This window comes from Melospiza georgiana, chromosome 12, assembly GCF_028018845.1.
Source record: "Melospiza georgiana isolate bMelGeo1 chromosome 12, bMelGeo1.pri, whole genome shotgun sequence".
NCBI classification, from domain to species: domain Eukaryota; kingdom Metazoa; phylum Chordata; class Aves; order Passeriformes; family Passerellidae; genus Melospiza; species Melospiza georgiana.
Window position 1 is genome coordinate 1,805,270 of NC_080441.1, and position 14,085 is coordinate 1,819,354.

At 39.8% G+C, this 14,085-nt stretch overlaps 1 protein-coding gene across 1 annotated transcript in view; it reads right to left on the reverse strand.

Annotated features, from left to right (window-relative positions):
- The window catches only part of DIAPH2 (diaphanous related formin 2), a 167,803-nt gene that overhangs the window by 139,692 nt on the left and 14,026 nt on the right, over positions 1 to 14,085 (reverse strand). The window contains exons 2-8 of the mRNA XM_058032453.1: positions 12,473 to 12,505; positions 10,079 to 10,255; positions 9,130 to 9,234; positions 5,622 to 5,642; positions 1,414 to 1,553; positions 965 to 1,039; positions 817 to 886 (exon numbers count right to left, since the gene is read on the reverse strand). Of these exons, the coding sequence (XP_057888436.1) occupies positions 817 to 886; positions 965 to 1,039; positions 1,414 to 1,553; positions 5,622 to 5,642; positions 9,130 to 9,234; positions 10,079 to 10,255; positions 12,473 to 12,505 (621 nt within the window). The remainder of the gene's footprint in view (positions 1 to 816; positions 887 to 964; positions 1,040 to 1,413; positions 1,554 to 5,621; positions 5,643 to 9,129; positions 9,235 to 10,078; positions 10,256 to 12,472; positions 12,506 to 14,085) is intronic.

Below are 14,085 nucleotides of genomic sequence, written 5' to 3' on the forward strand. Positions count from 1 at the left end.
CCTGGCCCTCACTGCTTGGGGACACAGGTCAGGGTCCCCAGAACGCATTTGAGGCATTCTCCTGATAGAGAGATTCAGCTCCTCAGGAACTTGTAAAATCAGTCCCCACCAAAAAACAAGTCAGGTTTTATTTTATGTCTATAACTGAAACACCTCTGAAGTATGAAAACTCTGCTTTTCTCCCTTTCATTTCTAAACTGAGCAAAAATAATTATAAGTAACTTTTATGCAGTTTTATTTGCTGGAGAAGATACACAAATATAAGACTTCAGATTTTGCTATGAATAAAATAAAATCACAAGTTTCACACATCAGCTTCTAGAAGGTACTCAGTCTGTTAACCTGAGTAACCTGTATTAGAAACAAATCAGATACAACTTAACCTAACCCTTTACCCATGACCTACCAACTTAAAAACTGCAGCTAAAAAGATATCAAATCCTACTCAATTTAAATCAGGTAGAAAGTACATTATATTGACAAACAAGTATTGAAATCTGAACTTGGAAAGCTTTTTTTTAAGTTTCCAAGTAATTAACTTCCAAATTTACTTACCTTAAATTTATACTATCATCCTCTCTTTATCAAATATTTTACTTCCAAAAATCAATAATTTAACAAAACTAAGAAAAAATGCAGGAAGGTTCATGAGGAAGACTCTCAACAGAAGTTACACTAAGTTTAAGACCTGCATTCCCAAAGAGTTAAGCACTGGATAGACAAGCTCTCCTCCCCTCTCCAACATTTACCATGTTATATACATGTTGAACTCAAACCCAAACATGATAAAATATGTGAATTTAAAATAATACTTACTTTATTGTTCATAAATGCTTTGAGGCACTGGATAAGTTTATGTTGATTCTTCTTATCAATACTTTCTTGCCTTGAAAAGGGGAAAAATCACATAAGGAAAATCCTCACAACCTCCCCATCCCTCCCTTCAAATGATCCAGGTCCTTACTGTTTCTTGTCCAGAAGCTTTTCCAACGCATCCAACAGGAGCCCAAGACCTTCATGTCCAAAATTGTTAACCCAGCTGGAAAAAAAACCCAAAGAAAAAAGCTTTTAATTATTTCTTAATGAAATGCAGAACTTGCAAAGCCGTATCTCTGTTCTGCTTGTGCATCCCTTCACAGGCTCCACTCTTGTCTCAGTTCCCAAAAGATCTGATCAGCCACGAAGGCAAACAGCTCCAACAAGTACAGATTGCTGAAAGGCACAGAGAAAGGTGAGGAGATCCTGCAGACAGCTGCAAACATTTCACTGCTCAGACCAGGGTGCTGAGAACACTGCTCTCCTGTCAACAAGCATTAGCATAATGACTCTGCTTCCCAAAAAACCCCAAAGCCCACAACTCCTGCTCAGCAAAAACAGCATGATGAAAACTCCTGCAGAAATTGCTCTGCTTACCTGACTGGGTTGCTGGTTAGAGACACTCTCAAAGACTCCAGGCAATTAAGAAGTTTCTCATCTGAAATTCCAGACCGCAGCTCATGGATGTACTCTTGTGAGGACAGGGTACATTCGTGCTTGCTGTTTTTGAGTCCCCCCTAGCACAGAAGGCAGAATGCTGCTGAGTGTTCCAGTGATCAAACAGTGCTCAGATGATAAAATAAAGGACTAATATTTCCACAGGAATTTCCAAATCACAGTACAAGTATTCAAGACAGCTGATTTGACTTGGATTTGTCATCAGTGTTTAACACTTTTGGTTTTACATCACAAGGATAATTATTTTTGCTGGAATCTTTTTCACTTTGAGTAAAAGTGCATGTACTACAAATGGAATAGAAAAATTTAATTCCTTCATTCAGCTGTATTAACATACATAATGAGAGTGTATTGGAAACAATCATAAAGAGAGACACACAAAAAACCCAGTTCATGCAACTCCCTGAGCCAATTTTTTGCTGTACCATAGCTCCTGTTTGACCCCTAATAGAGATCTCTAGAGGATCTTGTTTGCTGCAAAAAAATAATACAATAGATTTGACAAAGAGCTCCCTCCTGCTGAAGTGCCACTACACAAGAGTAACTACTTACACAGTATTTCACTATTAAATACCTGAATATCAGTTTTTAGAGCTGGACTATTCAAACTCTTGAACAAGACAAAACACTTTTCCAAAAGGTGCAACTAATCTTTTGTACAGCTCTGACAAGTTGCAGCAGGCTTATCTCAGAAGAGTGGTTTTGATTCATTTGCAGCTCCTAAAGCTCCTTAGCTCTGAAGGGTCTGTTGAAGAGAGCCTGATAAAGATGTCATGGGTGCAAAGGCAGTATCAAGTGCCTGTCCTAGAAGAGGATTTATATGCATTTGGTTTTCATTGTATCACTTTCACCACAAATATTCCATTTTTTGTCTCTCTTTCACAAAGCTCCACTTCTTATGAAGCTGCTGCTTTGCTCTCTTCAAATTCTTACCATTCATTTTCCAAAAATACACTAAGTATGGCTGATGGCAAAACGACTTGGCTAAATTTAAATTAATGACTTTGACCTAGGCAGATTCCAGGCACACACTAGAACTGTGCTCACAATACACTTTCAGATTCAGAACAAAACCAGGACAGACTGACTGCAGTGAGACATCAGGCTCCTCTGCACTGTGTCAGCTCTGAAGCTGCTCCTTGCTGACATGCAAAGCACCTTCAGCTGGGCATCACATCAAAGGACCAAGGCAAAGATGAGTAAGAAGGATAAAAAGGGACTAGAATCAGTCTCCATCAACATCCTAAACAAAGAGATGCTCTTCCACCAAAAGAAAAAGGAATAAATGGAAGGTGGTTATATTTATAGGAATAGGAGCTGACTGTAAATTAGATTAATACATCAAAAGTCTTCAAAATTCAGAAAAACCATCACTCTGAAGGACCATAATGTAAAGAATTAGGAAAAAGGAACAGCTTTATCCCATTGGATGGATGGGAATCAGAGAAGATTTTGTGTGTAACTAATGTACATCATCTCCATGGTACAGATCCAACTGGGCACAAATGTTGTCATTTCAGCCATTCCCCAAATGGAAAAGAAGAGAACAGAAATGCTGCTGAGAGCCACAAAATGTACAGAGATGAGGCAATGGCAATGTAAGTCAGTGCCACTGCCTGTTAAGCTGGACCCTGAACAGCTCTCTAGAATGCAAGGCAGGGGCCCCTCCCAAGAGAGGAGCTTGCCCTTCCCCTGCAGCCTGCTGCCAGCTCCACAGGAGACTCCAGCTCACACTGCGGCAACCTCAAGTCTTTGCTGCTCTTTGTTTCATTTTTAAACCAAGGTGGGATCCTGCTGCCTCCTCCTTCTGTGCCATCCAGGCCATTGGTGAAGCACCTCTGCTCTGCCTAGTCCCTTATTTTCAGATAACCCATGACTCTCAAAAACAGATCAACAATTCAAAAAGAACTGGCAGCTATGGTGCTCTGCTAAGGCTCTTTCCCACAGCTTGCAGGACAGGCACATTTCTTCATTGGTTCTTTAAAAAGCACCTTTAACTGCACAGCAATAAGGAACCAACTTCTCTTCCTCATTTTCTTCCTCCTTCAAAATGGATGGTCACTCAAGACAGCTCATAAAAATCCATCCTTGAAATCTTCCAGAGATTTTTCAGCTTACCAGGATTACTTTGTTATTCCCTGATTTATTAAACAATGCCTCAGTCTCAATCCACTTCACCTCTAGCCATACTGACTCGAATGCTGAACCAGGTGCTACTTCTTTTATTTCCCTGTTCAAAGAGAGTTTGACTGGAATACTATTTTTAAGAATTGCTATGCCTCTATATGAATCAGATTTTGATACAAACATTTTTCATTTACTTGGAGGTGTAAGGTCTCAGCGGAAAATGTTTACAGGAGAACACCTAATAAAGATGGAAGCAAAAGGGAAGTAGAAAGAAACTGAAGAGGGCTGGGTCTCACATCAGAATGCTCAGAGATTAATCCAATGCTCAAGAATGAAAATCTTAGGAATTCCCTTATGACTGGTCACCTTCAGTGTTACAATTAAGGCAGAGGAAGATTCCCTGGTGCCAGCTCAAATGAGAGCCTGCACCACACAGCAGTTCCTCCAGTGCTGAGGGTCCCGTGTAAAATTCAAGCTCCCAAGTTGCCATGAACGGGAAACCTCTTCTCTGCCATCTCTACAACCCAACAGTACTACTGGGAACACCCCAAAATTCCTCCCTGGTCACGGTGGATCTGTAAATCTTGAAGGGAACAGCTCCACGTGCTGGCAGCAGCAAACAGGTCCCAAAGGATGAACCCTGGAGGAGGCACTCGGAGGTGCAAGAGCTCTTCAAGCAATGATATGCAAAGCCATACACCAGGCACAGCATTTCTGATTTAGTATTTCGCAAGTTATTTGCACAAAAGCATGCTTTTAATGCAGAGCTGTTCTTGCTCTCTATCAGACCCTGAACCCAAAGGCATGGGGGAAGAAAACATGTTAGAATTTCTCCTCTACCCATTGTGGGAGTATCAGCTTGCTTTATAAAATAATCTCACAAAGCAGCTGTTCAGGCTAATTCACACCAAAAGGAAATTACACAGCAGCAGTGGTTTTAACACACTGAGCTGGAAAATTAATAATTTGTCCCCTCAAAAATCAAATACTTTTAAATACATAAGCACAATGAAGATATTCTCCTCAATGAGGGGAAGAACCAATAGTGTGCACAAAACTAAAAAGTACTGGCGAACACAAAAGTCTCTTTAAAGGTCACTATAAATAAAACAAAGCCAAGAGAAAAATATACAAGAATATAGTGTGTAGGAGAGAAACCTAACTACATCTGAGGTGATGATTAGGCAGTTTCAAGTCATAGATTGTTCTCTATTTCTACTACAAAATTTAATTACTGAATATGATCTAAGTAGAAAGCCTTACTGTATCTGAAAAGCCTGTTCTGGCTGTAATCAAAAATAAAGTCCATCCATAATTTAAAAGAAAATTTTTGCTTTCAACCACTATTTTAAATTCATATGTAATTATTCCCAAAAAATCCCATACAATAGGAAGCAAAAACTTGCTGAACTCACTCCAACAAATGAAACCCCAAATATTTGTCTATAATATTTGAATTCAATCAAAACAACATAAAACGTAGATGAGTCCTTAATAAGAGAAAAGTTATGCTCTCAGTGATGTCATCTGAAACATATTGACCTCCTGGATCCTCTAAATTAATCTTATTGTCACATTGATCTGCTGAAGTTGGCATTTCCAAGACAAGCTATGAATAACAACAATTAGAGCATAAAAAATTGACCATCAAAACAGAATGAAGTAAGCCAAGTATTGTCAATTTTAAATTTCAAGTGTCTGCCTTCAATAAAAGGCAAGACAAGCTTAAATTGTATTTGTTGCTCACAGTGAAGAGATGAGCTCAGTGAGTTTGAAGTATTTGGAAACAGACTCCTGAAAACTTGAAGAAATCCCTCAAAAGTGTAAGCAATGATCTCATTCTGCTAAGATCAACATGATTGACAATTATTTTGATAAAATAAGGATTCAGTTGTGCCCCCTGAACTTTTAAAACCCAGATAAAAGTCCAAACTATTCCAGCCTAATCTCTAAAAAGTGAAGTTCATAAGAGAAAACAAAACTCTCGTGTTCGTACTCACCGGAACTTTACTTCCGACTATCTGCATGCAGTGGTCAGCCAAGAGAGGTTATTGTGTAAAAAAGATAATAATAATACATAAATAAACACAGCACAGCACTTAGTAGGATGTAGTTGCACACACATTTTTCAGTGTTTAATCATTAGTAGTAGTAACATTCTCTTATTACTTTATCAACCTGTTTAGGTGTTAGAGCTTCTCTACAGAAAAAAGCTCAAATGCTACTTCTCTGCATTTGAGCTCTACAGCAGGAGCATCAATTTCAAATTCTTATGTTTTGCTGCTGAATCCTCAGTATTTGACACATTTGCCTACAAATAACTGAATACCTGTCTTGACAGCTACATCTTGAAAGATTAAAAATGCCATTTGTTAAAATTATCAGGTCAGATACTTTACATATGACACTGAGAACACTAATGGCATACTGACTTCCTTGTATGTATAACAACTGCTTTTATTATGGAGCTTTTGATCTGTTTAGATGATGTCACCACTGAATTTAATTAAATTTTTGTAATCAAAAACATAGCCTACAGTTATAACTCCAACTTGCATTTCAGAAAATCTCACATGGCATTTTTATTCAACTGCTCGGTATGGATGCTTTTAATTACATGGATAATTAAACAGTGATTTTCAGAATGCCATCTCCTCTTTACCATGGAACAGCATCTCTCTATATTCATGAACAAAAAGGTGACTTTCCCCAGGGGAAAGTGCAGGCAGGCAGCACATCTGTGCCCTGCTCTGCCACCCTGCACAAATGCCCACAATGCTGGGAGCACAGGGACATCTGCTCCAGCAGGGCAGCCTCTGTGCTCACCTGAGCTCACCTGCTGCAGGCTGCCAGCTCACTGCACAACCACCACTGCTCTGCTCAGCCTCCCCCTGCTCCATTTTCTACTCTTTTCTCTCCCATTTTTCCTTTAGGGACTCTTTCAGAAACAAAAGTCACTGCAAGTCTCTACAATCAACACTTCTCTTCCTGAAGAAGTTTCCCCTAGAAGCACAGAAGGGATTGCCATCAGCAGACAATCTCCTCTCCTAATCTATTATCTTCTCCTCTCACCAATGTTCAACTAGTCACTACAGCACAAAATGTCACCAGGGTCATTTGTGGAACAGAATCTCAATCCTTCACCAGTTCTCAGGTATCATTTCCATGGTCAACAATCTTTCTCTTCAAGTGAGAGAAGGAATGAGAAGCACAGAAAATCACTTCCCATGAAAGCATCCAGCTCATCAGCTCCCACATGTCCTCCATGGCCAAGGAGAACTTTCTTCACCCAGTGAAACCCAAAGTTCCTCTCTCAGAACTCCGAAGACAAGTGTTTCAGAAAAGCATGGTCAACATGCTGCAGACAGCACACAGGCAGAGAAAATGAAGCACCAAATTGAAAATAATCTGGTTAAGACAACATCAGAAAATGAGAGTGATATTTTCACATGAAGGGAGGGAGCTCAAAAGCCTAATTAAAACAAACATGAAATGAACCGCAAGAAAAGTGACATCAACTGTTAAATGTGTTTTGTGAGCTCTAAGCAGAAGGTCCAAGTGTAAAAAGGGAAGACAGATAATTATCTGTGACAAAAGAAAAAGGTAGAAAATTTAAAGACAGATCATTTTGAATGCAACCAGCATTTTCATGGAAGACAATCCTGAAGAAAGGAAAGTTTGACAATTTATGATGCAGTAAAGATTGAGTAGGGCTTGAATTCATTGAGCAGAATAGTAGTTGCTCTGAACAGAAGATGAAATCACAAGTGAAAATGAGGTTTGGCGCCACCATAAGATATCAATCAACATTTTAAAATTAACCACTGTATTTTAATTTCTTTTTTTTAACAATCAAGATGCTAGCTATTTAGAAGTTAAATTAGGATAACACAACAGAAAGGTAATGTGTATTTCTGGAAGATTCCATTCAAATGCTGTGATTCAATTGCAAGGAGGACATACTGAAGCACACAAACTTGAACATGAGTTGTTTTTCCTCTAGGAAAAACACTTGGCAATGTGTAAAACAGCCACACTGGTGCTGACTTAAGCCCAAAGTGCACATTCATGTACAAGGACCTTTTAGGATGACTTGGTTTTAAATTATTAGTACATTTAGGCAAATGTCTTCCCAGTTCTGTTACGTTTCCCATGCTGCAGCACACATGGGGAGCAATGCAATGCATGAACATTTCAGCAGTGAGCCATGCAATGGTAGCCATGCTTTCCTTACTCAGCTGCATTTCAATTGCAGTGTACGTGACAGACATCACCATTGTTTAACTGCATTTTGGGAAAAAATGCAAATACTTCCATTTCTACTTCCACTTTCTACTGCTTCACTAAAGTATTTCTGCATACTAAGAAAAATTTCAGATTTAATATTGATCATCAAGTGAAGATAAAAAACTTACAAAGCATAATTAACAGTTCCCAAAGACAGTCTAGTTCATAGTTCATAACATTCACTGCCTAAGCATGAATAATTCTCCAGTAATTTGTACATTTAGTTGGACCATGCTTAAAGCACTGGATTCCTTCCAGCACACACTTAAGGACTGTGGATTTTCTTTAAGATGAGCTCATGCAGGAACATCACTCCTCTCAGAACTTAAATCACCACTTTCATTACCATTTCATCACCATTATAACACCAACTTCTCCTCACTGAAGTTTTTAATGTTTAGGCAAGGCATTTGCATAATAATTGCATGTCATTGTCATCTTAATTTTTGAAATTGAACTCTGCAGAGGTGATTTTCAAGGTTAACAAGTCAATTGTACTGCTTGGAGTCTATGCTTAAAGATTCCTCAGCCAGACACCAACACAATCTTTACTAATTTCTATATTCGTCATAGTCAACTTTTAACACACACAAAGCATTGCTGCTGTATTTTATAAATAATTAGTACAAAAGTTCAGCTGCAGAAAATAAACTGCAGCTCTTCACTACTTGAAATTTTATTTCTATACCCCAAAAATGTTGGTGTATCCAGTCTTCAATTTCCTTACACTTCTTGCAAAGAAGACAGACTTCAAAAACTCTATATGAAGAGTTAATCAATTAAATTACAGAGAATAGTCAACATCAGTGAAAAGTCAAAACATTTTTTCAATTCAAAATGTAATTTGGAACTGGATTTAAGACCATCCTTTCACTAAAAATGTCTAGCACATACATTGCTACTGAAACCACAAAAACTTTGGGTACCAAAAATCCTTAAGATGAATTGCACAGAAAGATGCTCAGGTTCCATCCATGACTCTACATTATTGGATTTGCAATTTCTTATGGTTTCCAAGAAAGGACCGAGTTTTGACATTGCCCAGCAAGGCAAATGCAAACTGACTGCTCAGATGCAGCTGCAAGCATTCACAATGAGTTAGCAAGTACACATTTATTTTTTCCTATCACTCTGAGATAAAGCCAGATAAAAAAAATTCAAGTTTCAAGCTTGAAAAGGCCAAGACTCCAAGCCAGGCTCCTTGCTGAGGTGAGTACTTACGGATTTGGCAGTTGCAGAAATGTACTGGACAACCATCTCACGTTTGGTGCTCAGGTCTTTGTCTCGTAAAGGAGCTTTACGTTCCTCGTTCAGGTTCATGTCCTCCTGAAAAAACCACACCACACAACATCAGCAACACAGGATTTTCAGTAGTCTTTGTTCTTTTAAAGCTACTTTTGTTAAACAATTAATTTTCAAACAAACAGAAGTTACTTTTTCCTGTTTATCTGCGTGTGTTTGATTTTGCCCTACATGATTTTCCCATTTAAATCTGTCACCTCAAGTGTTCATTGTTTTTGAGACTTACGCAAAATCTAAACTGAATCAAAGGGAGTTAACATCTGTAAAATTTGGCTCAGTAAATCTAGAGGACAAGCACAACAATTCTACATCTCAAGTTGTTGCAGAAGTGTCAACTCTTGAGATGTTCCTGTGTTTGCAGTGAAATCTTATCACAGTGGACACCATTCCTGCACTATCTAATCAAAGGCTGTTATTACATGGATTAGTAGCTTGTGGAAGGGATAGAGCTGAAACTGTTCCAACCCATGTATTTAAAACAAGCCTAAAAGTCAAAATGCTCTGCTAGATTAAATCTATTAGGACACTTCTTTTAACTTGGTAACTGATTAAATACAATGCAGTCATTACCAGTCATGACTAGGCTTGCCATTAAAAGTCAAAGGAATTTCAGACTGGCACCTCAGAGCAGTCAATGCTCTGCAATCACTGCTGGTGAGCAGCCTTGTCACAGAACTTCAGTGTGTGTGAGACAGACCCATTGTCTGCTTCAATTACCATTCCTTGGAAAAGTTAAAAACTAATCCCTTAACAAGCAAATCAAGCAAGAGTTAATTAACACTTATCCAATCCTTCAAAAGGCATTCACAGCTCCACTGAACAGAGCTACCCAGTGGAACAGGACAGTTCTCCCCACACCACATCTTACCATCATTTTTTCAAAGAGATCCATAACTTCTTTCTCTGATAAGTTCATGCAGCGCTCATCAACAAGTGCCTGGGCATGTGGGATCTCACTGATGGAAGGCTGGGAGTCAATGGGATGCTGAATGAGAGGCTTCTCCTTCTTCACAGCTGATTTCCTGAAGCTTGTGATTCTGTCACGCTGCAAAAACATCCCAAATTCAGCAGAAATAGAAAGAGAAAAGCAGCCAATTGGATGGCAGCAAGGCACGTGTTTTTAGTTAATTCAAGCAGCAGAGTTAAACTGAACTGTAAGTAAAAATACTCAAATATTTAGAGATTACTTCGCACAGAAAGACAATAACATATAAGGTAAACTCATGACAAGTCACATGCAAAAGGGATTTAAATAATTCTCACTGATCCAAAATTGCACCAGCTAGGTGAAACTCCTAGCACTTCAAAGTCTTCAGCTCATTTTCTCCCATTACTAATTACTGTGACAGTGAATAAATATGGTACCACAAAGGTAATGTCCACTGTCCCTTCACCCGAAGGGCTACAAGTCTTTGGAGGACAAAGTAAAAGGCAGCGTGGGGAAGGAGGTACTCACAAGTTCATCAGGCTTATAAAACATCCTGCTGAAGTAAAATGAAGTTGGTAGAGGCGTTAATGCTCCAAGCATAGCTCCTAAGCCCTGGCAGAGTTTTTGAGGAGGAACTGGTGGAATTAGTGCTGAGCTTGAGGAAGGCAGTGAAGGGTGGCTCCCACAGCAGCAGCACCAGGGTTAAACACACGGGCAGGCACTGCCAGGGCTCTGGGTTAGGGCTGACACCAAGCCCCACTCCTGGCTGCAGGCATGCTCAGTTATGGGTTAATGTTGGAAATAACCAGCACCTTCCTTATAAGGCCATTTCTGTTGTATTCATAACATAGAACTCTATTCTGAAAAAAGCCTGAATTTTTTGATTTAATATCTTTATTTTTTATATATATACATATATATGTTCAATTTGAGAACATCGTGCATACAGCAATTTTCCTCAAAGAACTGTTTGCATGCACAAACACCCTTGTATTTGTTTCAGACACTCAACAGCCTTATGAAGATGTGCTTTCATCTAACAGCAGCTTATGTAGGGTTACCAGGATCACTCAGAGCAGTCACTGTCATCTCCTCCAAAACTCGTAAACAAAATTTATATTGGCTACAACAAAACAATCTCTCTGAGGTCTGAAATGTCTGATGGAGACAGACTTTGTTTGCAAAAGTTTTGATTCATTTCAGATTAGTGAATCCAGAGTGGAGACACTAGAGTGAGAGCTGTGGAGTATGAAGAAAGATTATTTTTCTGTTGCTTTGTTTATTTTTATTCATTTTTGTTGTTCATTGTTTTTGTTGTTATTGTTGAGATCCTATGAGATGACCTTAAATCTCTGAAGGAAAGTGTCCCTAGATAAGCTGCATTCCCTTTGAACTTCTTTTGAACTTTTTTTTGAGGTTTTCTTCCTTAGATATTTTTATATTTGTGGACAGAAGCACAATACCTATAAGGATACAGTTAATGTCTTTGACAAAGCAAGAACATAACTTTAATCCATTTTCTACCTTATTAGAATAGTTTAAATTACACTTAAAATTAGGGCATAGCCTGGTGAAAAGCCAAGGATATGACAGTGCCTGAAATGCAGTTTTATATTGACCATTCAACAGTCACAAAAAGTCATTTAAGATCCAATTGCACCACACTTCATCTGTTTCAAGTGTAACTTATTAACACCAAATTTGTTCAATTACATTGCACCGGTGAGATCACTGGAAAGACACAAAGAAATCTCCTGTGTGATTTCCAGGCACCATTTCCTCATTTCAGATGTGCAGACAATCATTAACTAAAGAACCACTCTGGCTTTATTTTGTATATATATAATACAAGGCGTTAATTTTAATGAAATAAATTTTCTGAAAAAATATTTGGAACCAGTTTCAAAGAATTCAGCTTTATCAAGCTAGTGCTACTGGGCACACACTTGTCCCGTGGCACTCAGTGGACATTTATTACCCAAAACGGTTCCACTTGAATCATGTGGCAACCAGCTTTGAAGAGGCACTGCAGCCCATTTACTGGTAAAGAGAAGGTCAGGAGAAATAACACTTCAGTGTTGAGCAACAGTTTCAACATAGCCACAGTATTACTGAAGTATTTCAAATGTGCTTAAGGAAGTTTCTCCAAACAGAAATCATGATTAATCTTCTTCAACTGAAGCCAAAAATTAAGATCTTTAGGAATAGTCACTCAACTTTCTGAAATCTAACGTTTAATATCCTTATAAGAATGTTATTTTGTCCACAACATTGAGTAAAGTAGCATGCAGCGTGGAGTTACCATTGCAAATTAAGATGCTACAAAGACCTTACCACATCATCTGCCAAAGTTTTTATTTGAATATTCTATTAAAAAAACAAAAAACAACACACACAAATCAAAGAAAAAAAAGACAGTGTTACCTACTGCTTCAGAATAAAGGAGTCTATTTCATGTAATTTAACATTAAAAAGCATTTGAAATTTCACTACGGGTGCTAAAAAACTGCAGGCAAATGGACAAGAAATGTCCATTTTTTCTGTGAAAAAGCAAGCTTGTGTCCCATTGCACCCTATGCTGTGGCTATGGAATTGATGCACCCGAAGCCCCAGAGGTGCCCAAAGGAGCAGCCAGGGCTCCCACACCAAACCCAGGCTGTGCAGGGCCAGCAGCACACGGGGCTGTGAGCTCAGAGCTCAGCTCTGCCCAGGCTGTGCCCATGGCACCCTATGCTGTGGCTATGGAATTGATGCACCCAAAGCCCCAGAGGTGCCCAAAGGAGCAGCCAGAGCTCCTGGCAGGGCTCCCACACCAAACCCAGACTGCGCAGGGCCAGCAGCACACGGGACTGTGAGCTCAGAGCTCAGCTCTGCCCAGGCTGTGCCCACAGCCCTGCAGCCTCTGCCAACTGCGCTGGGCACTGAGTCACGGCAGCCCGGAGAGGAACTGGCTCGAGTCGCTGAAGTGATGATGCACAAACCACCCTCCCTCCCTCCCTCCCTCCCTCCCTTGTCACTTCTTCCTGAGCAGGAAAATCCTGCTGACAGCAAAGCCACCCATACTGCACACCAATATCAGCAGTCATTATTGAGGAAGCATTTCGTTCATGAACCTTGCTCACACGGCTGACACAAAGCAGCCATGAAAGGAGTTCAGGTCTAGAACTCATGGGGGGACAGGATTTCAGAAGCATTCAGAAATCCGTGGGACAGTGGAGAGGACTGACCCCAGCTCACAGGTCAGTCCCCACTCATTCCCTCCCAGCAGGATCGTGGAGCCAATCAGAAGTACAAAAGCAAGAAACACTTGATGGGTGAGCTATAAAGATAATGTAATAATGATGGGAATAAAGAAAATAAATTAAAAAGCCATCATTTGGCACCAGCAGGCCAGTGTGTACCCAGTTTCTGAGCACCTGATGATTTGGTAAACTGCTCCTCCCCGCCCTGCAGCCCTGCCTTTACTGCCCAGCAGGATGTAAAACGTTTTGGAATGTGTTTGGTCACTGTGGATGAGCTGTCCCAGCTGTGTCCCCACCTCCAGGCCACCCACCCTGCTCCTGGAGGGAGCTGACATGAAGCAGAAATCCTGCAGACTGGGGAGGGCTGTTCAGCAAGAGCTGAAGCACTGGGGTGTTCTTTCTGTCTGTGCTGTTTTGGTCACAAATGTGACACAGCACCAGATGGGCTTTCTGAACCAGCTCCACCTGATCCTGACACACATCTGCACATCCAGATGTTGACACCAACCCTTCACCTTCCAAACTGCCACATCTTAACACCCTTCCTTACACCTCTCCTGTATTTCCCTCACCTGGGCTTATAATTCATAAGTATGGAATTTATCATCTTGAAATCAAAGCTAAGGTGTGCACTTAGCACTCTGGTAAATAAACCCTTTAATTGAGACTGCAGAGAAAAATGGAATAAAACCTGACCCTGTTTTT